Source organism: Aspergillus multicolor (assembly GCF_047715735.1).
Source record: "Aspergillus multicolor strain CBS 133.54 unplaced genomic scaffold BDW74scaffold_48, whole genome shotgun sequence".
Lineage (NCBI taxonomy): Eukaryota > Fungi > Ascomycota > Eurotiomycetes > Eurotiales > Aspergillaceae > Aspergillus > Aspergillus multicolor.
Window position 1 is genome coordinate 37,181 of NW_027395999.1, and position 26,601 is coordinate 63,781.

The 26,601-nt window shown below is 52.3% G+C and overlaps 10 protein-coding genes across 10 annotated transcripts; 6 read left to right on the forward strand and 4 right to left on the reverse strand.

Annotated features, from left to right (window-relative positions):
• Positions 1-727: 727 nt before the first annotated feature.
• Positions 728-3,788, forward strand: sey1 (dynamin-like GTPase SEY1). Its single transcript, XM_073721734.1, has 4 exons — positions 728-950; positions 1,063-1,500; positions 1,556-3,300; positions 3,351-3,788. The coding sequence occupies exons 1-4, from the start codon at positions 850-852 to the stop codon at positions 3,641-3,643; spliced, it is 2,577 nt and encodes an 858-aa protein (XP_073578238.1). The 5' UTR covers positions 728-849; the 3' UTR covers positions 3,644-3,788.
• Positions 3,789-3,932: 144 nt separating this feature from the next.
• BDW74DRAFT_171436 (uncharacterized protein) lies at positions 3,933-6,399 on the forward strand (the record flags this gene model as incomplete). Its single annotated transcript, XM_073727307.1, has 4 exons — positions 3,933-4,134; positions 4,192-4,928; positions 5,295-5,426; positions 5,494-6,399. 4 exons carry the CDS (start codon positions 3,933-3,935, stop codon positions 6,397-6,399), a joined length of 1,977 nt encoding a protein of 658 aa, XP_073578239.1.
• Positions 6,400-6,682: 283 nt separating this feature from the next.
• On the forward strand, positions 6,683-7,804 carry BDW74DRAFT_109315 (GNAT family N-acetyltransferase). Its single transcript, XM_073721738.1, has 2 exons — positions 6,683-6,803; positions 6,853-7,804. Exon 2 carries the CDS (start codon positions 7,030-7,032, stop codon positions 7,669-7,671), a length of 642 nt encoding a protein of 213 aa, XP_073578240.1. The 5' UTR covers positions 6,683-6,803; positions 6,853-7,029; the 3' UTR covers positions 7,672-7,804.
• Positions 7,713-9,563, reverse strand: BDW74DRAFT_109249 (cytochrome P450). The gene is made up of 2 exons (XM_073721737.1): positions 7,966-9,563; positions 7,713-7,903 (listed from the first exon to the last, which is right to left on the reverse strand). The coding sequence occupies exons 1-2, from the start codon at positions 9,311-9,313 to the stop codon at positions 7,755-7,757; spliced, it is 1,497 nt and encodes a 498-aa protein (XP_073578241.1). The 5' UTR covers positions 9,314-9,563; the 3' UTR covers positions 7,713-7,754.
• A 790-nt stretch (positions 9,564-10,353) lies between these two features.
• On the reverse strand, positions 10,354-13,188 carry BDW74DRAFT_109247 (uncharacterized protein). The gene is made up of 3 exons (XM_073721736.1): positions 12,318-13,188; positions 11,197-12,263; positions 10,354-11,146 (listed from the first exon to the last, which is right to left on the reverse strand). The coding sequence occupies exons 1-3, from the start codon at positions 12,976-12,978 to the stop codon at positions 10,499-10,501; spliced, it is 2,376 nt and encodes a 791-aa protein (XP_073578242.1). The 5' UTR covers positions 12,979-13,188; the 3' UTR covers positions 10,354-10,498.
• A 1,978-nt stretch (positions 13,189-15,166) lies between these two features.
• On the reverse strand, positions 15,167-16,262 carry BDW74DRAFT_171440 (uncharacterized protein; the record flags this gene model as incomplete). Its single annotated transcript, XM_073727308.1, has 3 exons — positions 15,167-15,934; positions 15,989-16,114; positions 16,197-16,262. 3 exons carry the CDS (start codon positions 16,260-16,262, stop codon positions 15,167-15,169), a joined length of 960 nt encoding a protein of 319 aa, XP_073578243.1.
• Positions 16,263-17,024: 762 nt separating this feature from the next.
• On the forward strand, positions 17,025-19,173 carry BDW74DRAFT_109238 (nuclear and cytoplasmic polyadenylated RNA-binding protein pub1). The gene is made up of 5 exons (XM_073721735.1): positions 17,025-17,753; positions 17,819-17,923; positions 17,981-18,628; positions 18,684-18,765; positions 18,886-19,173. Exons 1-5 carry the CDS (start codon positions 17,376-17,378, stop codon positions 19,056-19,058), a joined length of 1,386 nt encoding a protein of 461 aa, XP_073578244.1. The 5' UTR covers positions 17,025-17,375; the 3' UTR covers positions 19,059-19,173.
• Positions 19,174-19,935: 762 nt separating this feature from the next.
• BDW74DRAFT_163311 (PIG-Y family protein) lies at positions 19,936-21,224 on the forward strand. Its single transcript, XM_073726085.1, has one exon. It carries the CDS (start codon positions 20,015-20,017, stop codon positions 21,212-21,214), a length of 1,200 nt encoding a protein of 399 aa, XP_073578245.1. The 5' UTR covers positions 19,936-20,014; the 3' UTR covers positions 21,215-21,224.
• Positions 21,225-22,957, reverse strand: BDW74DRAFT_163312 (glutamine amidotransferase subunit DUG3). The gene is made up of 4 exons (XM_073726086.1): positions 22,660-22,957; positions 22,517-22,612; positions 21,730-22,465; positions 21,225-21,679 (listed from the first exon to the last, which is right to left on the reverse strand). The coding sequence occupies exons 1-4, from the start codon at positions 22,672-22,674 to the stop codon at positions 21,396-21,398; spliced, it is 1,131 nt and encodes a 376-aa protein (XP_073578246.1). The 5' UTR covers positions 22,675-22,957; the 3' UTR covers positions 21,225-21,395.
• Positions 22,958-22,979: 22 nt separating this feature from the next.
• Positions 22,980-26,409, forward strand: BDW74DRAFT_109357 (dynamin-related GTPase MGM1). The gene is made up of 3 exons (XM_073721739.1): positions 22,980-23,528; positions 23,588-25,600; positions 25,657-26,409. Exons 1-3 carry the CDS (start codon positions 23,228-23,230, stop codon positions 26,109-26,111), a joined length of 2,769 nt encoding a protein of 922 aa, XP_073578247.1. The 5' UTR covers positions 22,980-23,227; the 3' UTR covers positions 26,112-26,409.
• The last annotated feature ends 192 nt before the right edge of the window (positions 26,410-26,601 follow it).

Below are 26,601 nucleotides of genomic sequence, written 5' to 3' on the forward strand. Positions count from 1 at the left end.
ACCATGGCCAAAGTAACAAGCTGCTCCTTGCTAGTGTATAGACCGGAAGCTTGGTAGATAAGCAGGATATGAGCTGGGCGGAGGCACTTTCTGTGTCTATACAGCGTAATCACTCATTCTCAATCGTGACCCTTGGAAATTTACAGTATAAGACCGGATCCAGAAACCATCAATGTTTTCTTTTGTTTGTTCCGCTCCAATGACTTTGGGAGGCAGAGTATAATGAACCGTGTCTGTACACTGGAAGGCTCATGGACTATCATGGCCAGGTAAGTATTTACATGAGTGGCCATGACTTTCAAGAATCCAGAGTTGACATGTGGTTGACCTTGCCCTAATTTCTACAGGTTCTGTCCCAATATGGAATAGCTTCGATTCAGCTTAAAGCGGCGTGCCTTGGTTTGTGGCCTGATATTCCAGGCTGCCAATGACGCTTTAGAACCTCCTGCTTCCTGCCACCTGCACAGTGCGCCTGGACCGGACTCCTGGGGGCTGGGAATCATATCATCCATCCACTTGCCAGCGACCAACTTGGCCTTCCAATCAGCCGTGAACGCACCACGAGATCCCCCAACTCCTTTTCTGTGTGGCTCACTGTCTTGTGATTTGACACCACCAGTGACCTTCTCTTACTTCGTCACACATAAGCTTCCTGTCTCCTTACATCCGATCTCCCTGCATTATTCTTTCCAGCTCTCTCCTTAAACATCACGATTGTTACCGCATACTCGTCGCTTCAACTATACGCCTTCGCACCATAGAATTTCCTCCACTTCTAAGCGACAGCATCTGATTCCAGCAACAACGCTTTTGTGACATTGGGTAGCTTCCCAAAGGCGTTCCTTCACCATGGCGACCAATGGCCATTTTGCCCCCATTGGCAGCGACAGCAGCGATAAGACGACATATGAGCACGGAGTTCAAGTAATAGACGAGAACAAGGAATTCAAGTACGTTTTTTCTCCTTTCCGCCATGCGATCCATGTTTGTGTCCATGCGGCTGGAGTGACGTCGGACGGCATTTGCTTTGTGCGGCGCTGGAAGCTAACAGCATTTGTATAGTACGAACCTGTCCAAGTATTTGAGCTTCGAAAATGTCGCACCCGCCGGTTTCAACTATCACCTCATCTCTGTCTTCGGATCCCAATCGACTGGAAAGTCAACCCTCCTTAACCACCTCTTCGGCACCCACTTCTCCGTCATGGCCGAGACGGAACGGCGCCAGACGACCAAGGGTATTTGGTTGTCCAAGAACAAGAACGGCGGCGATAAATCCATGGCGGACAACATTCTGGTGATGGATGTGGAGGGTACCGATGGGCGTGAGCGGGGAGAAGACCAGGACTTTGAGCGCAAGAGCGCGCTGTTTGCGCTTGCGACCAGCGAGGTCTTGATTGTCAACATCTGGGAACACCAAGTTGGTCTATATCAAGGTGCCAATATGGGCTTGCTCAAGACGGTATTTGAGGTCAACTTGCAGCTGTTCTTGAAGGACAAGAAGTACGTCCTTGAACGATTGTTCTCGCATGCGCGAAGGCTAACCATCCCGCTACAGCACCACCCACCGTTCGCTTCTCTTCTTTGTGATCCGTGACTTCGTTGGCACGACACCACTCAAGGCTCTGCAGAAGACGCTGATGGAAGACATGTCCCGCCTCTGGGACTCAATCTCCAAGCCATCGGGCTTGGAGCGCTCGACTGTGTTTGACTACTTCGACTTCCAGTTCTACGGACTCCCCCACAAGAGCTATCAGCCGGAGAAGTTTGTCGAGGAGACCAGGAAGCTCAGCCTCCGATTCCGCGAAGGACAAAAGGATGCGACGCTAAATGCGCAGAACGGTGAGTTCTCAGAAGGCGGTGTTTTCCTTCCGGAGTACCACCGCCGTATCCCCGCAGATGGGTTCTCGGTGTACGCAGAAGGAATTTGGGACCAGATTGTCAACAATAAGGATTTGGACTTGCCTACTCAGCAAGAATTACTTGCCCAGTTCCGTTGTGACGAGATTTTGAGGGAAGTCATGGTCGCCTTTGACGAGGCCATCGTTCCTTTCGAAGACAAGCAGTCTCAAGCTTCTCGTCTTGGGGAGCCCGAAGTGCTTGGAGGATTGGGTGCAGCAATGCGATCGGCACGTGCAAAGGCGACGAAGAACTTTGAGACCGAGGCGAGCCGCTACCACAAAGGCGTCTATCAGCGGAAGCGAGCAGAACTCGCGGACAAGATGGACACCCGGTTAAAGGCCCTTCTTCAGGGCCAACTCAACGCCGCGCACAAGTCCGGCATCACCGAGTTCAGCGAGGCTGTCACTGCTGAGGTGAAAATGGGACAGAAGAAGGGCACCGGATACGACTTTGCCGAGATTGTCAACGACGAGGTTAAGAAAGCCCTTGAGAAGTACGAGGAAGTCGCCCGTGCAACTGTGGTGGAGGGTACTGCTTTCAGCGATTATAAACAAGAATTGGCGCTATACGAGAAGGAACTTTCTGAGGTCAGCGCCCGTCTGAGAAGAGAGGAGATGCGACGGCTAGCCACCCGCGTTGAGCGATGGGTTCAGTCTCGTTTGGGCGAGTCTGTTGGCTTGGAGTTCAACGCTCTTGGATCTGGACGTGCTGGTGGTGGTGCACCTGAATCGGGCGAGAAGCCAACTGAGAAGAAGTTCTGGGACCGTGTATGGAACGTCTTTGTCGAAACAGTGCTTGATGCCGAGAGAAGGTTCACGGACCGCGCTAGCAGCTTCGATGCCAGTTTGGAGGAGGTTGATGTTGGACTGTGGAGACTGCGAAGGAAATCTTGGGGTGTTCTGCGCACCAAGATTGAAGAGGAGATGATGGAAGGTAATCTGCTGCTGAAGCTGCGGGAGAACTTTGAAGACAAGTTCCGCTACGATGAAGCCGGCGTTCCAAGAATCTGGCGGCCAACCGACGATATTGAGGGCATTTACACGCGTGCGCGTGAGTCGACCTTGACGTTGATACCCCTTCTCTCCAGATTCCGACTAGCTGAAACCTCCGCCCCGCCACCATTGGATCGCTGGGTCGGACACACACCCAGCTCAGCAACTCCTGCGGATGAGGAAGACCTGCCGCCCATTGGTGGCGTGGATGAAGATGAAGGCAAGAGCCTTGAGGAAGAAATGACCATCCTTGGCGATGCGAAACGCCAGGAGCTTACAGTGAGATTCAAGAAGGCCGCGGACGGAGTATACGTGGAGGCCAAGCGAAGTGCAATTGGAGGCATGACGCAGGTTCCCTTGTATTTCTATGGTATCCTTCTTGCTCTCGGCTGGAACGAGATTGTTGCTGGCAAGTTTCCTCGATCAAGCTTTATTTTCCCTGCTAACCCTAAATGCCAGTTCTTCGCAATCCTGCTTATTTCTTCCTGCTCTTCGTTTGCGCTGTCGGCGCGTACGTCACTTATCAGCTCAACCTGTGGGGGCCGATCATCAAGATGACAGAAGCAGCGTCGAATCAGGCGATGATTGAGTGTAAGCGACGACTTCGCGACTTCCTTGAGTCCTCAGATACTGGACGCCAGACCATTGCCATGTCAAGCTCTGGCTCTTCACGGTCCGGCGAAGAGCACGAGATGTCGCGGCTCAACAAGCAGGGCAAGTCTTCGACGGACGAAGACGTAGACGACCTATGAACTATCAATATGTAAATGTACGCAATTAGCATGCCTATATCCGAATATAAATATGCATTACCCCGTTAGACCTGGCCAGCTGGCCCTGGAACTGCACTTCTCCGCTCGGTGACGGATATGCTCCGAGCCTCATCTCCCCCACTTCCCTTGCTTTGCTCTACGGAGTATTCAGATGCGGGGCTTGGACTACTGCCTTGAAAGCTGACATCTCTTCACCTACTATCCTACACACTGCATAACAGTTTATCAACGCCAGACTACGCCAACTCATCTTACTGACCAGCTCGTCATGGCTACTTTCGACCTTCCTGAGACATTCGATGACCTCCCCAACAAGCTTCAATACTGGCCTGCTCCAAAAGGCTCGCCCGAGGAGGGGTTGGGTATGCTTCGCATCCTAACACCGGACATTGTCACCAACGCAGCCCGACAAATCCAAACCGGGGAACGTGTATGTCTAAACTGGGACATCGAGAACCTGAGCCCGCCAGGTGAGTTATCCTCACTCATCATGCTGACCAACCCAACTCAACTAACGAGCGTACCAGGGTTCAAACGCAAGCCCTTCGAGCACAAGATCAAATGGGTCGCGGAAGGCATAGCGTTTGACGATGAATACCACTTCAACCCACAGCAGTCATCCCAATGGGACGGCTTCCGTCACCACAACCAGCCCGCACCGACAGCCGAAGACCCCAACCGCCGTCTCTTCCACGGCGGCACAACCGCAGAGGAAATCCAGGACACAAAGAACCCCCGTATCGGAATCGGCTACTGGGCGAAGAAAGGCATCGCAGGACGCGGCGTCCTAATCGATTTCGTCTCGTGGGCTGAAAAGAAAGGCATCCCCATCAACGCCTTAACGCAGCAGGTCGTCTCCCTAGACACAGTCCACGAGATCGCACGCGAGTGTAACATCGAGTTCCAGCGCGGCGACATCTTCTTCCTCCGCGTCGGTCTGCCGCAGACATGGACCGGCATGAACGAAGAGCAGAAGCAGGCGTACAGCGCGCAGGCGATGCCGAAGCACGCGGGAATCGAGCAGAGCGAGCGCGTGCTGCGGTTCTTCTGGGACAACCACTTTGCGGCGGTTGCGTCGGACGCGGTCAGCTTTGAAGTGTTCCCGCCACTGAAGCCGGAGTTTGATCTGCATCATCATTTGCTTGCGGGGTGGGGGGTGCCGATTGGCGAGATGTTTGATTTGGATGGGCTGGCGGAGATGTGTAGGCAGCATGGGCGCTGGACGTTCTTTGTTTCGAGCAGTCCGTTGAATTGTGCGAATGGGGTGTCGAGTCCGCCGAATACGATGGCTATTTTTTGATTTGTCATATTCATAATGAGATGTCGGCGTTTGTTTGTCTCTATACTTCTGGCCTTAAGCGACTTCACGTGACGGTGGAAGACGAGCCTCGGTTCGCGATCCCCAACATTTTATCGGCTCATTCTGTATTCAACAGCTCGACGTCGATCTCAAATTCAATTCACTGTCTTTACCCCGGCACTTTCATGACTTGCATGTGCTATTGTCGCGATCTCTAGACTAGCGCTCAAGCCCGAGCTCCGAAGCGCGTCAGCTGCGCTTATCTCACTCTTCGGTACTTAATAGGTCACATCTCGCCCTTCGCTTCTTTTCCTTCTTTCCTTTTTCCAGATGCTGGACGAAATGGCCCGGCAAGTGAGCCTCGAGAACGCTCGCGCGATTCTCTCAGCGCTCGTCTCATGGCGAACCCTCGCCCTTCTCCTCGCAATCCTCAATCTTAAAAACCTCCCGTTTGTCTGGCACGTAAGTTACTCCCCGCATTTACACCTCAAATCCCAGTCAAACGGGGCATAACAATATGTCTAAATAGGTCCGGCTAGCCCGCCACTTCCTCCTCAACATCCGCTGGCGCCGCGACGAGCCCTTCTTCCCCAAAGGCAAACCCCTCACCACATCGACCGGAAAACCAACACACCCGATCTTCGTCCCATACGCCATAACAAGCTCAACCCCACTTCTCGAAACAGACTACAACCTCCACAAATCCAACAGCACGTACTTCTCAGACCTCGACGTCTCCCGCACCGCCCTCGTAACCCGCCTCTACAGCCCCGGCGTGGGGATAACAAGCAAAGAGCTCGACGTCGAACTTACAGAAAAGGCCCGCGCAGAGGGCAAAACCCCGCCGCCCCGGAAGAACATGTACATCGCGCTCGGGTCCGTGTTCTGCACCTTCAAGCGCGAGATCAAGCCGTACACGAAATACGAAGTCGAGTCGCGCGTGCTGGCGTGGGACCAGAAGTGGATGTATATCCTGAGTTTCTTCGTCAAGCCTGCGGCGAAGAAGGGCGGGAAGAGGACGCTCTATGCGACGGCTATCAGCAAGTACGTTGTCAAGAAGGGGCGGCTGACGATTCCGCCGGAGAGGGTGTTGAGGGCGAGTGGGTTTTTGCCGGCGCGGCCGGAGGGCTTGGGTCCTGTTGCGTCGCTTTCAGGGTCGGCGGATGCGTCTGGGGCGGATACGCCTTCTGGCAGTGGGATTACCGCGACGGCCAGTGGGGTGGATGGGAAGCTTGTTAGGGAGGTGTTGAAGCTGCAGGACCATGAGATTGCCGATAGTGGGAAGTTGAATGGGGAGAAGAGAGTTAATGCGGAGTCTTGGGATGGCGATGAGTGGACTTGGGAGCGCATTGAGGAGGAACGGTTGCGTGGCATGGCTGTGCTGGAGGGATTCTGTGATTTGGATACACGGTTGGCTGGGGAGTGGGAGGAGTAAGGTGCTTTTGGGGGTATTCTTTCATCTTCTGTGGCATATACATAGACATAGAGCACCTAGATGTGCGTGTATATAGACAACAGCTAATACATAGTTTCAGATCCAAAAAACATGTAGAAAGTGGATCATCCCGTGACATTTGGGATCCGCGTGGACCTGCCCGATCCAGATCGGAGCTTTATCTTGAAGTTTAATCGCTCAATTATCTCCAACGTCCAGGCGCTTTTCTTAACTACAGGGATACCTGCACATATTGCTAGGACTCAAGGGATACATATTTTGATTACAACCTACTCTCATAGTGTGAGTCTGAGTGTGACTATTCAGTTAACCCTATTTCATCACTACCCACCACTTGACATCTCCTTATTCATAACCACGGTACAGATTTCAGAGAACCTAAGGTACAGCCTCACTAACTTAAGGTCTTTGGATTTTACTGACATTTGGCAGAAACTTTACTAAACGAAGAAAAGAAAGAAGAAGCAGAAAATGCCGATTGAAGTGCAGCCCTTGACAACGGCCGACATCTCCGGCGCAATTGAGGTGATTCAGCAGGCTTTCGCGGATGATCCGTATTTTCAGTGGGTGTTTGATAAGGAGAAGGTATAGTATCATACGCTCTCGCAGATGTGCAAAAACAGAAAAGAGGAAAAGAGAAGGCTGACAGGAGAACAGTTCAACAAAGTCCGCAACTACGGCTCCCTAGAAGCGCGGTGTCTCTGGGGAATCGAGAATGCCATTTTCCACGTTGCCGTGGACACAGATGCAGATGCAAATTCTGCAAGTACAGAAAGCAAAAAGATCCTAGGTGTCTCATGCTGGCTGGCGCCTCATCCGCCCTCAGAGCCTGAATCATGGTACAGCTGGTCTCAGTCTTGGCTCCTGTGGTTCCGGCAGGGTCTTAATAACTTCTGGCACGGTGGACGTGGCGGGCTGAATATCCGCCGGTATAATATCTGGAAAGAGAGGCAGGCGGAAGCACAGAAGTCCATTTGGGACGATGAGCGGGGGTACTATTTCTGTAATATTGTTGCCGTGCTGCCGGAGGCGCAGGGGAGGGGTGTTGGGAAGAAGCTCTTTGAGGAAGTAACCAATCTCGCAGATGAAGAGAGGATGAGGTGTTATCTTGAGAGTTCGAGGAAAGAACCGAATGTCGGGATTTATGAGAAACTAGGGTTCGAGATGAGGAGGGAAATGGAGTGTCGGGATGGGAAGGGCGAGGGACAGGCTTGTATGGTGAGTCTCAACTTTCTTCCCTGGCATGAGTGAGGTGGTCGCTGATTGACATCTTCAGCTTTATTGTATGGTTCGTGAGCCGAAGAGCTCATCATGATCGATTGCCGTATAACAAGTCACGTCCTGTCGACAGGACCGAACCTCAGCACCAGCTTACGCCCCCTCGGCAATGAGATAAATTCTGCAAGGTCCTGCTCAATACCCTCATCGTCAACAATAGCCGTGGTATAGTTGGAATACACCGCCGCTATGACAAATTTGATTTCTGTATCCTTATCAGCACGCCGCAGCCTAATTCTTAGCCGAGACAAACAACAAAATAAATACCTTGCAACGCAAAATTACTTCCTAAGCACATCCTCCCTCCACTCCCAAACGGCCACCATAGCCGCCGCATGTCATGCTTCTTCCCTGGTTCTGGGTTGATCCACCGCTGTGGTAACCACTCCACGGGTCGTGGGTATACTTCTTCAATTCGGTGAAGGGTATATGCAGACGAGCTGACTGTAATACCTCCTGGGATACCGTTGTATCCGTCTATTGCAGTTCCGCCCGGTGTATCAGGGGTCACGCGGGGTAGAGGTGACGAGGCGGGGGCGTGGAGCCTCAGTGTCTCACGGACGATGGCGTCCAAGAGGGGGAGGGCATCGATGGATGACGGGTGGGGGAGATTGTCTTTCTCAACGGGATGTTTCAGCGAAGGTTGGAGAGTCTGTAGCTCAGCTCGCAGTTCGGCTTGTAGCTCAGGCCGTTGTGAGAGCTCCCACATTATATAGGTGAATGTAATTCCCGAAGTCTCGTGGCCGGCTATAAGGTGGTCGAGAAGCTCAGATGCAATAGAGAGGTCAATAGGTCGCGAGTCTGGGGACTTCTCCAGGCCGTGACGAAGTGCGTTATACACAACCGGCTCGGTCGAGATGTCTGCCGAATCAACCTTGGTCTCCAACTTCGTCTTCTGACATAAGTCCAGACACCACTTCTCAACAAACCCATCGGCTCGTTCGTCCACACTCAGATGCTTGAAGCGCTCGTACTCCTCCAGCCACTTCTGCCATCCCGGCAAGTCAAACAGGAACTTCGTTCCATTCTGCACCCCAAACAGATAAGCCGAGGTGAAGTCCATCCCAACAGCCTGGAATAGCGGAAGGACATTCACATTGTCTCCTTTTTCCACGTATCCCTGTAAGATAGGCAGTAGTCTCTGCGTCAAAATCACGCGCGAGAGATCACGCAGGTCAACCGATTCCTGCAAGTACGACTTCGAGTAAACCCGACTAAGCATCCTCTTCTGCCTCGCATGCTCTTTATTCCCCAGCATACCAACGAGATTATCAGTATGGAAATTGACAAAGAGCTCGCTATACAGCGGATGCTTCTCAAATGCACCCGTGTAGATGACCCTTAGGCCATGGAGCGAGTTCACGCTCAGCTCGTCCGGCGACAATCGCACGACAGGGCCATGTTTTGCATGTAGACATTGGACTGTGCGTGTTTCTTGCCCTGCCTTTCGGACGGACGAGATCCAATTGTGCGAGAGAGGCGATGTATAGTGGGCATTGGGAATCTTGAGCTTGGATAGTGGGGAGAGAAAGAGGGGGCGGAGGAGGAATCTGTAGAGCGGGAGGAGGATTGTGAGGGATATCGCGGAGAGCTGGAGGGCTGCGTGGATGGGCATTGTTTAGTGTTTGTTGATCAATGATGGTTTAGTTCAATCCATAGATGGGGTGGTGGAGTGGGGGAGGGAGTGGTGTGCTTGGAGTCGGTCTAGGTCATGAAGGGATGCAACCTTAATCCTGGCAGGCAACGTGATCTCATGCATGGGCTACGAAGTATACATGGACCTAGTAGCTATACAAAGGGACATTGACGTTTCCGTCGACTCAATGTTTGGAACAAGCATCGCATTTTCCGGGTTCAGTAGCATGTAACCTCATGGCAGTTGATGTAGCATCCCGCATTCCAGTCCACTTCGATATATATAGTTCGTATACCTCAAAACCAACTTGATTCCCATGTAATGGTCACCCACCCGATTCATTCGGATCACCAGAAGAGATAGAATTCAACATGTCCACCACCACAGAAGTCGTCATCACAATAACGGGCATCCGCAAGCCTGGTCTCGACGAGGCGCCCTTCCACACATATATAAGCAGCACCCACGCACCACTGGCGCTACCCTTCCTGCTGAAGTATGGGATAAGGGAGTACAACCTGATCGACCAATTCAGCACCTTGGTTCCATTCGCCGAGGAGATGCAAATGTCCAAGAAGCTGGCCGACTACGAATACATTGTGCAGTTTGTCATGGACGATATCGCGCAGTTTAAGAGGTTGTGGGAGGACGAGGAGTTTCGAAAGAGCGTCAAGCCCGATCATGCGAATTTCGCAGATGAGACGCGGTCTGGGTATGTTCTTGTTCTCATTTGCCGCTCGTGAAGTGTCCATAATAACGGGGTCGCGTAGGATCTCGATCGGGTACAGGACAAAGTTCATTGCGCCGGAAACGGATGGGTTGGAGCGCTTGAAGAATTGAAGACGGACTTGACCACCGTTTGGATGTGGATGCATGCTGGGTTAATGGAGATGGCAATGAAAGTCTATATTCGGAAATGAAATAAAACAAGATATATATAATGCTATTGGATGGTATGGTATGCCTCCTGGGCCGATTTTATTCAATGACAAAAGACCTGCACAGGCCCAGGGAATCACAAAAGAAATTGTCAGGTATAAAAGTGGTGTATCGCAACTCTTGCGTCCTCCGCTGCCGGATATGAAGAGATTCGTGACTTCGTGACTATATGATTGTTCGTTCAGGTTCGTAGATAAGTATATATATATACTGTGTGCAAGGCGTCTAGGCCGTTTGGTCTAGACGGATCCATTCGCGCGGAACGTCCATGCTGCGGTTGACACGCGCACCAGGAGTCAGCGGCACGTCGACTCGTCCTGAGCCGCGCTCATCGTCAACGCGCTCCTCGTAGGTGGAGAGTCGCGAGAAGTAGTCCTCTAGCACTGCTTCGCGGTCGTGGTCCCCCACTATACTTGTGTACTCGGGTGGGGGCGTGATGAGTGGTGGTGGAGGAGGAACATCATCAAAGGCGGGTGGTGCAAAGGACGGTGCGCGAAGCAAGTGCATCGGTCGAGGTACCTGTTCGGTCATGCGTCCGTCTGGCTCAGAGGCCAGATGGGCTGCAGGGGGCCGAGCTAGCCCGCCAGAACCGCTGGTGAAGCTCCTAGTAACATGAGCAGGCGGGTCATCTCGGTCAGAGCTTGGCGGCGTGCGAGAAGCATTTCGGCGGACTTGAGGAGCGCCAACACAGCCGCATTCGAACTGAGGTGCTGGGCTTGCTGGCCCTGATCCAGGCGTTGTGTACGCCGGGAGGTAAATGTTCGCTTGCGTAGCTTTACATGAGAGTAAATGGAACGGAGAGTCGATGGAGATTTCGAAATGTCGGCGTTTTCCAGGGTCGCGTTCATCTTGCTTAGACAGACGAAGTACAATCTGATTTTGATTAGCATCATATCAATCCATTAAGGGGGGTGGAGACATACCTTGATCCAATGGTTAATCTGAATATTGTCATACGTCGTGTCAAAATGCAAGCGCTGCGATTCATCCCGGTTCTTCATTTCATGGCAGCTTGGGAGCTGGACACTGAACTCCATCTCAGTTGGCCCGACACCAGACTCACTACTCAAGTTTCCAAGCAGGTTTGTCCGACCCCGGTCGACAATCTCCTCTCCTCGAGCAGCAGCAGCGCGTTGATCCCAGTCAATGCCTCCACCGGCCATAACGCGCATTGAGCTTCCAGGATACGTACTGGTACTGGCTTGATCAGCCCGCTTCTCGAAAAGAAGAACTTTCTTCGCAGGCTGGAACCGATGGACACTCTTGTCGGCGGTCCAATGCTGAATGTTCTCCGTCACAAAGACCTTGATCCGGTGGCACTCTACCTTGGCTAGTGGCGTAAGCTTGAAAGCGATTGGAATCTGGGAACCGAGCGGGAAGGATTTTCCCGAGATGACGATGTCATAGTGCAACTGATCCTCCCAATTTCGTGAAATAGCAATCGGCTCGACTTGCTCCAAAGAGCCTTCCGCTGGCGTGCGAATGACGGGTACTTCCAATGTGCCCAGCAGGTTTGGTCGGAAGGCGCCGGAACGCTCAACGATGGCTTCTAGATCGTACTTCACATACCCGAGTTCCGTTTTGATCGTCTCCGGAAGGGATCCATCAATGGGGAACTCAAAGCTATACAAATAGTCGCCAACCGGGAAGAGTCGGTAGTTGCGCTGAGGTTGAGGCGGCCCAGCCGGAGGAGTATCGCCCTTGCCGAAGCTACGCGAGTTGCTGGACTGCAGAGAGAGCCGCTTCGCTTCCTTGCTTGTTAGGCCGTTGTTTAATGATGTGGAGGAGTTACTATTGCTGAAAACTTCGCGGGTTATTGTCGTCGTATTATCTTTGTTTCCGGTGAACACGCTCAGAGGTTTGGCGTGCTTGTAAATATGAGCGCCATAATCATTCTGCATAAGAGCTGTGTCACCATGATTGAAATAGACAACGCCATGTGTGACTAGATCCTTTTTGTCGTGGAAATGGATCTTTTTGGGCGGAATTCCTGTAGCGTAAAAAGTCAATAACTATTCGCGGACGTGGAACTGAGGGGTCGTACCATCCGGCCAATCCGTCTGCGCCTGACCTCTGAAACAGATGGAAATTTTCTTAATCTTGACACTTTTTGTGACCTTCAAATGTAACTGTCCGCGAAGGATGGCAGATTTCTTCGTGGTGGGGTCATTCTGGTCGTAGCCTTGGAGAAAGAGCACAGGCTCGGTGAGGGCGATTCCAACTGAGATCCCACTGCCCGTCGCAACGGTCTTCTCGTTCGGCAACGACGGAAACTGCGCAGTGTCTGGGATGCAGCCCGGCGAGGGCCTGCGAGAGGGTACTACTGACGAATTTGAGGAAGAATGAGAGCGCATTCTGCCCGGCTGAAAAGGGGGTGCGGCGAGCATGTTGACATCGTCTGGGGAAAGGATAATCTCAGAGACAGGGCGATGACGACGTGGCCGAGCCATCGGGCGATCCTGCGACGGCGCTGGAGATTGGGCGGTTCCTAGGCGGAGAAAGCGCTTTGCGTTTTCCCGGGGACCCGCCAGCTTTCTGAAAATAGGACGAAGGAGCCCGGCTTGCTTGGGGAACTGTTGGGTCGTGAAATCGGTGGTGTCGACAGCCGCAGTCCCGTTCGCAGTATATGGCCGGCGATGATGAAGCCTAAGATTTGTGGCGGTGACTGATCCTGGTAGATCCTGAGGCACATGAGCAGTTGTCATCGTGAAGACCGCCAGCTCAGGGTCATTATCTGGGTAAGGGATCTGGAATGGAGCGAGTATGCAAGTCCTCTATGAAGGAAGCGGGAATATAAAAAGATGGGACAGGGATAGAAGGGACTATGGGCGGGAGTATAAAAGGAAGGGAGTAGGAAAATAAAGAAGCGACACAAGATCAGAGATCGCTGAAAAAATACAAACAAAGGCCGACGACCCTCTCAGGTTTCACTTACCGCGTCTGGACTTTGGATCTGATTTTCGGGGAAGAAGATCGACACGCAAGGAGCTGGAGTTCAGTCACGTCGCAGGGCGACTTAGGACGGAAACGAGAGACTGCACAGCCTTGTCTTGGAAAGGGGTCAAGAGGGTCAAGACCTAAGAGGGAAGAGGTGAAGATAGGTCGGTCGAGACACTGGTTGTATGTATGGGAAAAGTGGATGTCAACACAGACACAACGATGACAAGAGTGAGGCGGTGCGGGAGCCTGGAGGAAGACTTTTTCTGCTTGGGCTCCAGCTCGCAGATTAATATTAAGGGATCATCAGACAGGAAACGGTTCATGGGCGATGACGCGGAGGGGACCATCAAATTGCTTCCAGATTCTCTCCGGGCTTCCGGTGGTGGACACTGGTCAGCTTGTGGCTCTGGAGATTACTTTGGGAGTCAAGATTTACCACAACATGACGACTGGTTTTTGTTAATCCTGATGTATCGGTGGCGAGCTCTACGCGTCCCTAATCGCACTCTCGCAAACACAGACAGTCCTGTAATTGACTTTGCATCTGTTTCTCCCTCCGCTTTGACTTCTGACACTGGCCATGTGATGATTTAGATGCGCTGTGCAGGATTGATCCGTCTTGAAGATAACCGGAATCGGCATGGTCTGGCCTGCTGGGGAACTCCTCGGGATGACGTCGGATCGCCTTGTACGCCGATACACACATCGACTGCGTGGAGATCATGGATCAGGCTGTTCTAAAGAAAGACGGGGGCCACCGGAAGCCTTCTCCAAGATCGTTAATAATCAGGGCGTCAGAGTCTCACCTACACCGTGCCATACTATTAAGGCATAGTCACACACCATGATCAGCGGCACCGATGTTCAGGGCGCAGCCAAGAAGGACGGCTCAAGCAAGCCGAGCACCTCGTCAGAATAATCAAATGCGGGGATCAGGAAGCCTTTTCACGTCAAGCGACAGTGACATCATGAGTCCCTCGGTTTGTCAGTAGTAGTCCCTCAGGAGTCCATGGGCGAGCTGGGCCTCAGCCAGGCTACTTTAGCGCATCTCTCTCCCGCTCGCTTGGGGGCTTGGGCACCGCTGGCACTCAATAATTGCCTCACCTTGTTCTACACCGTCTGGCCTGCATACTGTACAAGGAAGGTCCACCTGTCGAGATAGCCATCGTGCAGTGACTAGGCCATGGTCTACGGTCCATTGGGTACTTACGTGTATTAGTATTAAGGCACTATAGCCTTAAATGCTAATAGACTTTGGACCGTGTCCAATTCATAATAGGCACTTTATGTTATGGACATGGTCGATAGCATTGCTTATGCCGTGGATACTCTGACAGGTGGATCTTCCTTGTATGCAGGCCAGAGGGTGTACTCAGGCGACTCTCCATATTTACGATAGAACGGGGTCTGGCTCGTAAAAACTCAAGTTGCCTACTTCAGTTAGGTACGGAGCACTCCGGAAGAAGAATCTCCTTGTCCGCAGGAAGCTCCGGAAATTCGGAGTTTCTTCGGATTTGTTGGTCTGCCATTTGACTCAGCACGGCTTACCGGCGATTTCACGCATTCTTGGTTCATCTATCTCATGGTTTGCGGGCCATGATCGATCTAGAGTGTAGGGAAGTTGGGACACTATTTGACTTTGGTTCAATCGGTCTAGAACGATCGGGACTTGCAGACGGCCTACCGGCCATTAAATGTTCAGTACAAAAAGTGGGAAGTATATAGTTATGGCTTCCTCAGAATGCACTAGAAACCAAGGCCAACAAGATGTATCACAAGTTCTTGTTATTTCCTGCAGTTTAAGTTCAATCCCGCTAAACTGGTAGCGATAAACGTTGGACACCTTGAGTTTGGCTATCTAACGTGGAAAGCATTCCTAGGCTCGCGTGCCTGACTTGGTCTCGGCAGTTCAGGTACCGGTGTCATCAACGGAACTCAACTCCGGCTTCCCACTCAAGTGAACCAGGTATCATCAAACTCATTAAGATTCATCAGCCCATCGCCTCCTAGCAAATCCTGGTCCCCAGTGTCGTTTCCTCCCATATTCTCACTCTCCATAAATAAGTCGTCAAAGCTGGACTCTCCTGGGCCAATGATATCTTCTGTGCTGCCCCCAAATTGTTCATTAGGATCGCCGGGTTGAGTAGTGAACTTTTGCAGTTCAAGGTCGAAAGCGTCCCCCCCTGTTGCTAAGGCACTATTATCCTGACCAGGCTCGGTGTTCGACATTTGAATATTCCCGCCTTCGAGGTTAGAGTCAGCATTTGGATCGCCAAAGTTTGTATTGAAAAAGTCTTCATTTCCTGCATTCCCGTTGTCTCCAAAGTCGAGGTTAAGGTCGAACTCATTGGACTCCGAGTTGTTCAGTCCTGAGCCGTAGACTAATTGTCCCGAGCCCCCGATATCCTGGCCAGAGTGAGCGGGCGCGGCACCGGTGCCGTGTGGTTCCTCTTCTTTCGTGGGGACGATGGTCGTTTCCGGCTGATCTATTTCCAGATCTGTTTGTTCTTCGATTTTCACGTCATTGACGGTTGGTTTGGATTTGCTCGCATCGGGAGCCGCCCCGGCTGCTGCCGTTTGCTCCGGAATAGGCACGGTTCGAGGAGCGCTCACTGCATCCGCCTTGCCCATGGCAGCATCTTCGGTGGGACGCTTGCGAAGGGCAGCTTTCCGCGCCTTGATAACATCATAATCTCTTTCCAGAAATGCCTTGGCAACAAACTGTCCTCGGTCAGCTTCGGCAGGCTCCGCACGCAGTCACTGGGAACGGCGTACTATTTGCTCAGACAGGCTATCTAATGCTGACTGGAACTGTTCCTGAGCTGCAGGGATAGTTCGCTTCAGCTGAGAGCGAGACTGTAGTGACCCTTTATTCTGGAAAAACCGGCCGGTCTCAATCAACTATTTAGGATTAGCAAGAACTTCGTCCGCCTCGGCTACTTTGCTTTGTTATTTACGGAAAGCAGGGATATGAATAACCTACCGTTTGATTTACCATCTGCGTCAAGACCTCAAGCGATTCAGGGTTTGAGAGAGCCGGGGAAGTCATGGTGCGGTTGGCTGGTACGCTTCGATGAGTGAGTCGTTAGATCCCTGAGATGGCTAGACCGCGCGGCAACACTCCAGTTAAACACGCTGCGGATTCGTCCACGGCCAATGAATATGAACAATTTGAAGCGCGACCGAAACTATGCAGAGCTCAAGTGATTGGTGGAATATTTATATATGCTAAAGGCGATCGATTGCCAACGTTGTTGCTCGGAGGTTGAAGCAGCGGTTAAGCGCCGGCCCTCTGGACCAACATTCCATTGCCATGACGCTAACCCGGCCAGGACTAGACCCTCCCCCACCGAGGCGGCTCTTGGACCACTAGTCAGCCAGGAGAACAAAAGCACTGGGGTGGACAGATCGAGGGCCAGAGGTTTCTGGTACAAGAGGAGAATTGCAAGTCGATCATGAACGGAGGTAGACTACCGGAGTCCCCTAGCAGTGTACCGTACTTGATGATATAGTTGGCCTGATAGACATCGTTTTATTGTTCTGCCGTAGAAGCCCAAACTTCAGCTTCTTTACCCCTGTTTTTCTACATCCCCTCGTGCTCTCCTTTTCATCGCTTGCCGCCGTACCTAAGTTTGCTCAATCTATATATTGGCCATCTATTTCTTACTTCTCTGCTTATAATCAAACTCGATCGCGTTCTCCATAGTCTCGCTCACATCAGTGGTTCCCGGAGGCGGTCCTGGCAGCTGGAGGAGCCAGGATTCCACTTAGCGCCCTTCATCCATCACAAAGCTTTCCACCATCCCCTCGACTTGTCACCGTCTTTCTTCCTTGTCGGCATCTGTTTGCTGCTTGATTGTATAATCTAGCGTTTTCTCTTTTGTCGCTTCTCGTCACTTTGCTTCTTGTCGTTTTCAAGTCGAGTTTCCTCCTCGTTTGCCTTGCTGTCCCCCCCTCTCCTCCATCCCCGCGTCGCTTTTTTCCCGCCTTCGAACCACCACCATTTCAGTCTCAGCGTAACACCCTGCATCGTCCCGTCACAGGCGATTGCCATATCATTCATCGCCTACTCAAACGCTGTTATCGGCTCCTCGCTTGCCCGTATATTTAGTTATATTCTAATCAGCTTTGGTACATTGCAACTTGATCCCCCAACAGAACAATGGCGGATAACGTGTCTGCTTCGACTTCGTCGACCCATGCGCCGCCGCAGCCTTCGACTGCTGCCTCGAACCAGCAGTACGATGCGTCCCAGGGAAACGGCCAAACCAATCCCTCCCACATGCCACCCCCGCCTCGCCCCCCGGTGATTATTCCTCAGAACACCAACCCCATTCCGACCGCTATTACCTCTCCGATGTCTGGAGGCATGGTGTCTCCCACCAGCGCTGGCGGATATGTGCGTCGTGCAGCCCCTGAACCAAACAAACGGGCCCTCTACGTTGGCGGCCTTGACCCGCGGGTGACGGAGGATATATTGAAACAAATCTTCGAGACCACTGGACATGTCATCAGTGTCAAGATCATCCCCGACAAGACTGTAAGTTTCAGGCTCTGAGCATTGCGTAGGTGTCTCGCTGGACATATACTTATCGACTGGTACAGCAATTCAACAACAAAGGAGCCAACTACGGTTTCGTTGAGTTCGACGACCCTGGTGCCGCCGAGAGAGCGATGCAGACGCTCAACGGGCGTCGGATTCACCAGTCGGTATGCGCAGACGCTTCTCAACTGAACCATTTGGGTCTCTTCTAATACTTAATCTAGGAGATCCGCGTGAACTGGGCGTACCAATCCAACACGACCAACAAGGAGGACACTTCGAACCACTTCCATATTTTCGTCGGCGATTTGAGCAACGAGGTCAACGATGAGGTTCTTCTTCAGGCATTCTCTGCTTTCGGTTCTGTTTCCGAGGCACGCGTGATGTGGGACATGAAGACTGGCCGCTCTCGTGGTTACGGTTTCGTCGCTTTCCGTGACCGCGGAGACGCTGATAAGGCTTTGAGTTCAATGGATGGAGAATGGCTCGGTTCCCGTGCCATTCGCTGCAACTGGGCTAATCAGAAGGGGCAGCCATCCATTTCCCAGCAACAGGCAATGGCAGCCATGGGCATGACACCCACAACGCCATTTGGTCATCACCATTTCCCTACCCACGGTATCCAGAGCTACGACATGGTTGTTCAGCAAACCCCACAGTGGCAGACCACGTGCTATGTCGGCAACCTTACCCCTTACACCACGCAGAATGATATTGTTCCCTTGTTCCAGAACTTCGGCTACGTCATGGAGAACCGTATGCAGGCCGATAGGGGCTTTGCGTTCATCAAGATGGACAGCCACGAGAATGCTGCCTCGGCCATCTGCCAACTCAACGGCTACAATGTCAACGGACGCCCCCTGAAATGCAGCGTATGTCCCCGAGCAGCATCCCAACACGCTTCGTTTCTATTGCTAACTGAATCAGTGGGGTAAGGATCGTCCACCCACCGGCCAATTCGACAACTTCTCCGGTCAACAGGGCAACTCGCCCTTCAGTTCCAGCCCAGGTCCGTATTTCCCTCAGTATGGTGGCCCTGGGGGTCCCATGACTCCTCAAGGTAAAGACCGTTCTCGTTCACCCCGTTACTGTCTGTTTCTGTGCATTGTTAACTAGTGTGATGTTCTAGGCCCGGCACAAGCTGGAAGAGGCTGGGAGCAGCCCCAAATGGGCCAGCAGGGCTTTGGCCAAGTTCCCGGAAATGCTGGGTTTGGCCGTGGACAAGCCACACCCAACTCTGGCTGGAACCAGGCTAACAATGCCAATTTTGGAAACGGCTTTGCTGGCGGCTACCAAGGATAGGCTATGGTCGACTCGCCGACGTTGGTATGAGCCGTTTCCTACCATACCTCTATCAAATGGTAGCAAACTTCTTCCCTTTCTTTTCTCCATTCCCCTTATAACCACATTTGAAACTTCTTCGGCCCTTGCCACATCTTGAGTTCTGCTATATCTGCTTGTGCATCTTGATGATTACCAACTGGATCTCCGAGCGCCATATCCCATTCTCGAATTGTCTTGTTTTCTGAAATATGAAATTTGTGTGTTCTCATGCACCAATACCCCAAGTCCACATTGTTGAACCAAATCTCGTCTGCTCTTTCTTTGAACGATACTGCACCACTTCGATCAGAGCTAAGCTTCTTGGGCTTCGGATTCAAGCGTCCTGCGGAATAAATCAAAAGTACTTCCTTCTGTTCCACGCCATGGGTGAGCCCGTTTTGGACCTGTATCTGCTTAAACTTGTCTTTGATCTGTATCGTATCTTCTTCGTATGTACAAGTGGTCTTGGGGAAGACTTGTTGTTTTCATCTGGTCCCTGGTTTCATGTGTGATAGTGCTTCTTTCCGTTCAAAGACGTCTCACTTCTTCTAGCTAGCGACTCAAGTTTCCCTTTCTTTTTGCATCGTGACTTCATGATAAGCGTTCTAGATCTTCTATGTTCATATAGTGTCGAGTATACCCAGGCATATCGAATTATCATTTCTCTAATCGCTCATTCGATATAGTATACCAGAAACAAACCGCGAAAGACATGAATCATAACATCAAGCGCCCGATTGCCACATTTAGGGCACTCTCGCCCACTGAGTTGGGGACGCTGCGGGGAGAGATAACCGCAGTGACCGCCCCAGCATCCCCTATTCTGCCCCTAGTCTCTACCAATCTTCAGAAGAGCGTCTTCCACGCCGTCACTTTGTATTATCGCATATACATGTGGATGGACTAACAGACACCTTCTTAAGGCCACCCGGTCAATGGAAGATGCAATCAACGGGAAGGCTGCGGCAACGCCACTCGACAATGAGGACCAGCTCTCTGGCCGAACGCGGTCTGGAAGCGCCAGCAGTGGACACAAGCGCAGTTCCTCCGGCTCATTGCTATCGCGACTCTCGTTCTTACGCATGATGCAGGCCAGTCAGGGCCCATCGGACCGAGGACGCTCCAACTTTGAAGCAGATGACGACCGCGATGACCTCGGGTCCGGGTTAAGAGGCGCAAGGGCCCTGTCAACGGCGCTACAACAGAGAAGGACACGGCGGAGGAGAGGCTCGCTGAGAAAGACGGCTCTACTCGGCACGCGATTTGATCATCGAGATAAAAAGGGTGGCAGGCCAGCTGTGGATGTTCGTGAGGATGTCGTCGATCAACATCAGACTCAATCGCAAGTGCCGCAGCAACAAAGACTGACGCCGCCTCCTATACCTACCCATACGCGCATGAAGTCTTTCGGCGACCCGGTCTCGCCAAATGATGGATTCATACCTAGTCAGCCGCCGAGTCGGGAGGGACTGGGGCAGAGTAATACGACATGGACCCTGATGGACGCACCGCAACGGGGTCGGAAGGCTTCTGCGTCGGCGCTGCAACACCTCCAGCCTATTCGGTCGAAAGAGAATATACTCGGCGAAGATATTACTACCGATGACGAAGATATCGTTTCTTTTCCGCCAAGGAAGAATACGGGTTCTGCTCCGACCGCGTTTCACAGTTCATCAAATACCTCAAGCACCAGCGGGCCTGCGGGCTTACGCCTTCCGACCCCGTCATCGAGCACAGACTCGTACTACGCGTTGCAAGCGGATCAGAAGTATAGGGCCACCCATCGCGCGAAATCACCTCTCGCAACGCACGCGGTCGATATCACTGGCGGCCAGGAAGCGATGAGTTGGGACTATTCGGAGACGGAGTGGTGGGGCTGGATAATCTTGATAGTGACCTGGCTGGTCTTTGTTGTGGGAATGGGGAGTTGCTTCGGGGTATGGAGTTGGGCCTGGGATGTTGGGGAGACTCCCTATGCACCTCCCGAGCTGGAAGATGACCCTACCCTTCCCATTGTTGGGTACTACCCCGCGCTCATCGTACTGACGGCGGTCATGTCGTGGGTTTGGGTTATCATTGCATGGGTGGGCATGAAATACTTCAAGCATGCCAACATAACGGGGGACGACACATGACCTAATAGAACATTCTTTTACCAACAACCCTAGTCGCTACAATGAAACATCGGCATGTGCCGATCTATATAATGACACCAAAAACCCAATAGACTACTTTCATCCGCTTCCCAATTCCAACGCCATTGACTCCGTAGCCCTACCATCGATTCCGAACTGCACATAGCCAGCTATCTGTCCGCTATCTCGCTGCCTCAAGCTGGCCTCTTGGAATTCCCCCAGCGGTTACATCAGGCTCAAGCCCCGGCGCACTAACCCTAATATCAGGCTTGGGAAGAGAATCCGCGCCCTGCGGCTGGACTGTTGTGCCAGGCGCTGTGCTCACAAGACCCTTTGAGACGGCATAACATGAGGATCGATCATGGTTCCCGTCTTCGCTGTAGTACTCATCCAGGATCGGATGAAGAAGCACGGTTTGCTTGTGTATCGTCACGATGGAGTTGGCCGGGACAGAGACCCAGTTGTCTATACTAATTAGTAAAATCGAAATTGATAGAGAAGACAAGATAACTCACGCCTCTCAAATGTAATCGGCTCACTTGCGACAAGCACAATATCCGCCCCCTTATCATGCCTCTCCATCTTGAAATGACCCTTAACCTTGCCCTCCTTCCACTTCGTCCCGGAAGAAAAGTATAGACTCGCCGGCTCATCCGTCTTTGAACTGATATACCGCGTACAAACAACAGTGTGCCCATCTGTAACTGCAAAGTTCAACAGACTTCTCGTCTCCAGCCCCTCAGGCACGTTATGCCGATTCGGAATGTCCTTGATGAACTCGTTGATTTTGGCAATCGTCTTCACCATCACCTTGCGGAGCAGCGCCTGCCCAAATCCCTCTGGCCCAGGATCACAGCTCGGATCAACGCCCTCTTTCGCGAGCAGATCGAGGAACAGCGCAAACGCCCACTCGCTGTCCGTTCCGCCCTTCACGCCGAGGTACCACTTGTCGGCGAGCGAGTCGCCCAGCGCGCGCTTGATGTAGTGCCATCCGCCGATACCGCCGTTATGCATCCACATGAGCGTGTTGTGCTGGAAGGGGTGGCAGTTTGTGTCTGAGAGGGTCCCCTCTGTTGTGGCGCGGACGTGCGCGAAGATCAAGTTCGAACATGTCTTTGATGCGAGACGTTCCAGGTTCTCACAGTTCCAGGCTGGCAGCGTTGATGTAAAGATACAGGGTTCCGGGCCCAGTTTGGGGTCAGTGTAGAAGCCTACGCCGAAGCCGTCGCCGTTTACAGGGCGGCGGTTGTCCTAATCTTCATCTTGAGAAATGGTCTGGAAGATGAAAGCCGGTAAGCTTACCAGTCTGAGTCGCGAGTCATAGGACTGCGTCAGGATGGAATGGCTGGGCTCTGTGACTAGTTTGCTGAGACGGATCTCATGCCTGCCCTTGTATACCTGAGGAGAGGTCAGATATTGGTTCTCTTACGGCTGGGTTGACTCACTAGAAAACGACACATAGCTGTTTAAGTATGCGCAACTCGTGTTATATGTGCTAAAGATCTTTTCGATAGACAAATAGCTAGAGCTGGGGCGAGAGAGAGGTGCTGTAGATATACTATGCGAAATCGGCGGTCACAGACGGTGAGAATGATCAGCTTCGTCCTTGCAGCAAGATTCCCTGGCCTAACACAACAACCAGGTTTAAAAGGTACGCAAGCAAGCAGACCAAGTCAAATGCTCTAAAATTATTGCTCTGAAAATAAGAAAGCTCCTTGTTTTGCTTTTTGTCCTACAGCCATAATCACGTCAGTCCAATACCCCACGTGACTCATTTGGGCCCATTACGGGCGGCGAAGCGGCCACTCGCGCCAGGTCACGGGATGCTCCGCCTTCAAGACCATCCGGCTCGATCTCGAACGCCGGCGACAATAATGACGTTCTTTCCACCATATTTTCCATTTCCTCCGCTTCACTAATATCCCCTAACTCACCATCCGCGGCAGAGTAGCCCGGAGATGACAACCACATACTCGCCCGGCCCGACCACAACTGTATGAGTCTTCAGCAACCATGAGCGGGAGGATCCTCTCGCACCGTCTTGTTCCGCTCCTGCGGAATGGTTCTTTATCGCGCCATGTGCACAACGCCGCCGCGCGGACGGGCGGGCTTCTAAGAGCCGAAAGTGGTGCTGCGCTGCGCGGCCGCGCCTGGCCTGTCGGGGCGAACTCCATCCACAACAATGTGCCCGCTGTGCGGGCAATTTCTTTTGCTCGCATCCTGCCGAAGCTTGCGGTGAAGCTGCTGCGGGTACCTGCGATGTTCGGGGGTGCGATGGTGGCTGGGTTGGCGTATTTTCAGTATCAAGCTACACGTAAGCTTTATTTGATCCCAACGCGGGGTTTCGTGTCAGCTAACGGGTGTGCATTCTAGAGGCGGGGAACTATGCGATAGACGTGTTCAAACGCACTAGTGAAACAGTCGGAGATGCGGCTTCGGGGTTGTTCGCGGGCTTGCAGAATGTAGCTGATCAGACACAACGGGGGTGGCAGAAGTCTACGGAGAACATCGAGGCTCCCGAGTGGTTGCAGAAGATACTTCGTCTCGACCAAGATTCACAGGGTGATGGGTCGTCTGGCGGCGGCGGCGGTGGAAAGCAACCGATGGAGAGCCGAGCGGGTGTTGCTGCTGCGGGTGCTGCTGTCGCAACTGCGTTCGGACAGGAGGACGACGATATGGCGGGTCGGAGGGATGCGGAGAACGATCAGATGATGCTCCTCACGCGAAAGATGATTGAGATCCGGAATATCCTTCAAACCGTCGGACAATCTGGTACTCTGACTCTGCCGTCTATTGTGGTCATTGGCTCGCAGTCGTCTGGCAAGAGCTCTGTTCTCGAGGCTATCGTTGGGCATGAGTTCCTGCCGAAGGGCACGAATATGGTTACTCGACGCCCGATTGAGCTTACTTTGATCAACACGCCGAATGCGCAAGCGGAGTATGGAGAGTTCCCTGCTCTTGGACTAGGGAAAATCACCGACTTTTCGCAGATTCAACGGACGTTGACCGACCTAAACCTGGCAGTTCCTGAGAAGGACTGCGTTTCCGACGACCCGATCCAGCTCCAGATCTACTCTCCCAACGTTCCTGACCTATCTCTCATCGACCTTCCCGGCTATATTCAGGTTTCCGGACACGATCAGCCACCGGAGTTGAAACAGAAGATCGCGGATCTCTGCGACAAGTATATCCAACCACCGAATGTTATCCTCGCCATCTCTGCCGCTGATGTCGATCTGGCCAACTCGACTGCTTTGCGCGCAAGTCGCCGAGTCGACCCACGGGGGGAAAGGACGATTGGTGTCATCACAAAAATGGACCTCGTTGATCCAGAACGCGGCCTCAATATCCTTTCAGATAAGAAATATCCTCTACGTCTAGGATACGTAGGTGTTGTTTCTCGCATTCCTCAGACCAATGCTCTATTCTCCCGGGGTAGCGGCAACATTACCAGCGCAATCCTCAAAAATGAGAACGCATACTTCTCGGCACACCCAGCAGAATTTGGAGCTGAGTCAGGCGTGGCCGTTGGTGTCTCGACTCTACAGAAAAAACTAATGCACGTTCTTGAGCAAACAATGGCATCAAGCCTAGCAGGTACTAGGGATGCTATCAGCCAGGAACTAGAAGAAGCGACGTACGAGTTTAAAGTACAGTACAACGACCGACCTCTGAGCGCCGAATCATATCTTGCCGAAAGCCTTGATGGCTTCAAGCATTCTTTCAAAGCGTTTGCGGAAAGCTTTGGTCGACCTCAGGTCCGTGAGATGCTAAAGGCCGAGTTGGACCAGCGCGTTTTGGATATTCTCGCTCAGAGATACTGGAATCGGCCCATTGACGACTTGTCACCACCAATGGCTGAGCCGGATCCTCTCAGTGACCTTCCCAAGGCCGACCCTGAATCGCTATATTGGCACCGCAAGCTCGATGCCTCGACATCATCCCTTACAAAGCTCGGTATTGGCCGACTAGCTACAACCGTCGTAGCAAATGCAATCCAAGGCCATGTTGAGCAACTTCTGACCAACTCTACGTTTGCCGCCCACCCCTACGCTCAGAAACAGATCGGTGATGCATGCAACAGTATTCTCAATGACCGGTTCTTCAGCACTAGCGACCAGGTCGAGAACTGCATCAAGCCATACAAGTACGAGATCGAAGTTGAAGACCCCGAGTGGATCAAGGGACGGGAGAACGTCAGCAAAACCCTCAAGGAGGAACTGAGAGCTTGCGAGGCAGCCCTCAAGAATGTTGAAGACGGCGTTGGAAAGCGGAAGCTCAAAGACGTTATCTCCTTCATTGACAAAGTCCGAAAAGGCGAGGTCGTCCTTGACGGCGACGGCTCTGGCGGTGCAGGAGGCTTCAGCGCGTCACTCCTAGCCCGAGGTTCGTTGATTCCTTCCCCAAGCTTTATATATCCAATCCACTAACACCCCTTCCAGGCCGAGAAGGCGCCTTCCTCCGCGACCGAGCCGACATTCTAAAGATGCGCCTGCTCGCAATCCGCTCCAAACAATGCGCGTCCCAGAAGAACAAATACCACTGCCCAGAGATCTTCCTCGACGTCGTCGCCGACAAACTCACCTCCACCGCCGTGCTCTTCCTGAACGTCGAGCTCCTCTCCGAATTCTATTACAATTTCCCCCGCGAACTCGACATGCGGTTAGGCCGGCACCTCTCTGACGCAGAGGTTGAGCGCTTCGCGCGCGAGGACCCGCGCATCCGGCGCCATCTGGATGTCATCCGCAAGAAGGAGCTGCTTGAGCTTGCGCTGCAGAAGATCGAGAGTATCCGCCAGCTTGATGGGCGGACTACAGGGAAGATGAGGTCTGAGCGGGAGAGGCCGCTTAGTGGTGCTGGGAAGGGGGAGAGAGGGCGAGGGTGGAATATCTTCTAATCGAGCGAGTTCACTGCATACAAATCCATCTTTAATAAGATTCCCGCTCTGGCGCTTGGATTATGGATTATACACATACATAGCTTCTTACATTGTCGTGACCTTGACCTTGACTCCCCTCACCTTCTGTATACTCACTCCACTGTTCATCGTCACCTAAAGACAGAAGGCGTTATGTTAACCCCTGGCTACCATCAAATCATCATCAACATAGCTGCTTCTTGACTACTATCCTCCCTTACTCTGTCCCTCTATGCTTCAGATTCATTCGTGATTATCACTCATTGAATCCTGGAATGAAGAGAACAGACAGTCTGATGCTCCTGCATAACTGCACTACCTTGGCCTGTCATGCCGCCACAAAAACACAGCACTCCGCAGATATTCAGGTAGGTAACTAATATCCTTATAGGCCATTTACTCCGAGAAGACTCTAGTGGCAAATACATTGCGATAGCAATAAAATACAGGTACAAATACAGGTACATAA

What these genes read in the sequence shown, in the direction of transcription:
- sey1 (XM_073721734.1), top strand. Translation starts at nt 850, where the DNA reads ATGGCGACCAATGGCCATTTTGCCCCCATTGGCAGCGACAGCAGCGAT. An exon ending in GACGAGAACAAGGAATTCAA is followed by an intron (nt 951 to 1,062) that starts GTACGTTTTTTC and finishes GCATTTGTATAG; the next exon opens with TACGAACCTGTCCAAGTATT. An exon ending in CTGTTCTTGAAGGACAAGAA is followed by an intron (nt 1,501 to 1,555) that starts GTACGTCCTTGA and finishes ATCCCGCTACAG; the next exon opens with CACCACCCACCGTTCGCTTC.
- BDW74DRAFT_109315 (XM_073721738.1), top strand. Translation starts at nt 7,030, where the DNA reads ATGTGCAAAAACAGAAAAGAGGAAAAGAGAAGGCTGACAGGAGAACAG.
- BDW74DRAFT_109249 (XM_073721737.1), bottom strand. Translation starts at nt 9,313, where the DNA reads ATGCCCATCCACGCAGCCCTCCAGCTCTCCGCGATATCCCTCACAATC. An exon ending in AAGTAATTTTGCGTTGCAAG is followed by an intron (nt 7,904 to 7,965) that starts GTATTTATTTTG and finishes ATAAGGATACAG; the next exon opens with AAATCAAATTTGTCATAGCG.
- BDW74DRAFT_109247 (XM_073721736.1), bottom strand. Translation starts at nt 12,978, where the DNA reads ATGACAACTGCTCATGTGCCTCAGGATCTACCAGGATCAGTCACCGCC. An exon ending in GCAGACGGATTGGCCGGATG is followed by an intron (nt 12,264 to 12,317) that starts GTACGACCCCTC and finishes TTTACGCTACAG; the next exon opens with GAATTCCGCCCAAAAAGATC. An exon ending in AGATTAACCATTGGATCAAG is followed by an intron (nt 11,147 to 11,196) that starts GTATGTCTCCAC and finishes AATCAAAATCAG; the next exon opens with ATTGTACTTCGTCTGTCTAA.
- BDW74DRAFT_109238 (XM_073721735.1), top strand. Translation starts at nt 17,376, where the DNA reads ATGGCGGATAACGTGTCTGCTTCGACTTCGTCGACCCATGCGCCGCCG. An exon ending in AGATCATCCCCGACAAGACT is followed by an intron (nt 17,754 to 17,818) that starts GTAAGTTTCAGG and finishes CGACTGGTACAG; the next exon opens with CAATTCAACAACAAAGGAGC. An exon ending in GGCGTCGGATTCACCAGTCG is followed by an intron (nt 17,924 to 17,980) that starts GTATGCGCAGAC and finishes TACTTAATCTAG; the next exon opens with GAGATCCGCGTGAACTGGGC.
- BDW74DRAFT_163311 (XM_073726085.1), top strand. Translation starts at nt 20,015, where the DNA reads ATGGAAGATGCAATCAACGGGAAGGCTGCGGCAACGCCACTCGACAAT.
- BDW74DRAFT_163312 (XM_073726086.1), bottom strand. An exon ending in ATGACTCGCGACTCAGACTG is followed by an intron (nt 22,466 to 22,516) that starts GTAAGCTTACCG and finishes GATGAAGATTAG; the next exon opens with GACAACCGCCGCCCTGTAAA. An exon ending in GCCGATTACATTTGAGAGGC is followed by an intron (nt 21,680 to 21,729) that starts GTGAGTTATCTT and finishes TAATTAGTATAG; the next exon opens with ACAACTGGGTCTCTGTCCCG.
- BDW74DRAFT_109357 (XM_073721739.1), top strand. Translation starts at nt 23,228, where the DNA reads ATGAGCGGGAGGATCCTCTCGCACCGTCTTGTTCCGCTCCTGCGGAAT. An exon ending in TTTTCAGTATCAAGCTACAC is followed by an intron (nt 23,529 to 23,587) that starts GTAAGCTTTATT and finishes TGTGCATTCTAG; the next exon opens with AGGCGGGGAACTATGCGATA. An exon ending in CGCGTCACTCCTAGCCCGAG is followed by an intron (nt 25,601 to 25,656) that starts GTTCGTTGATTC and finishes CACCCCTTCCAG; the next exon opens with GCCGAGAAGGCGCCTTCCTC.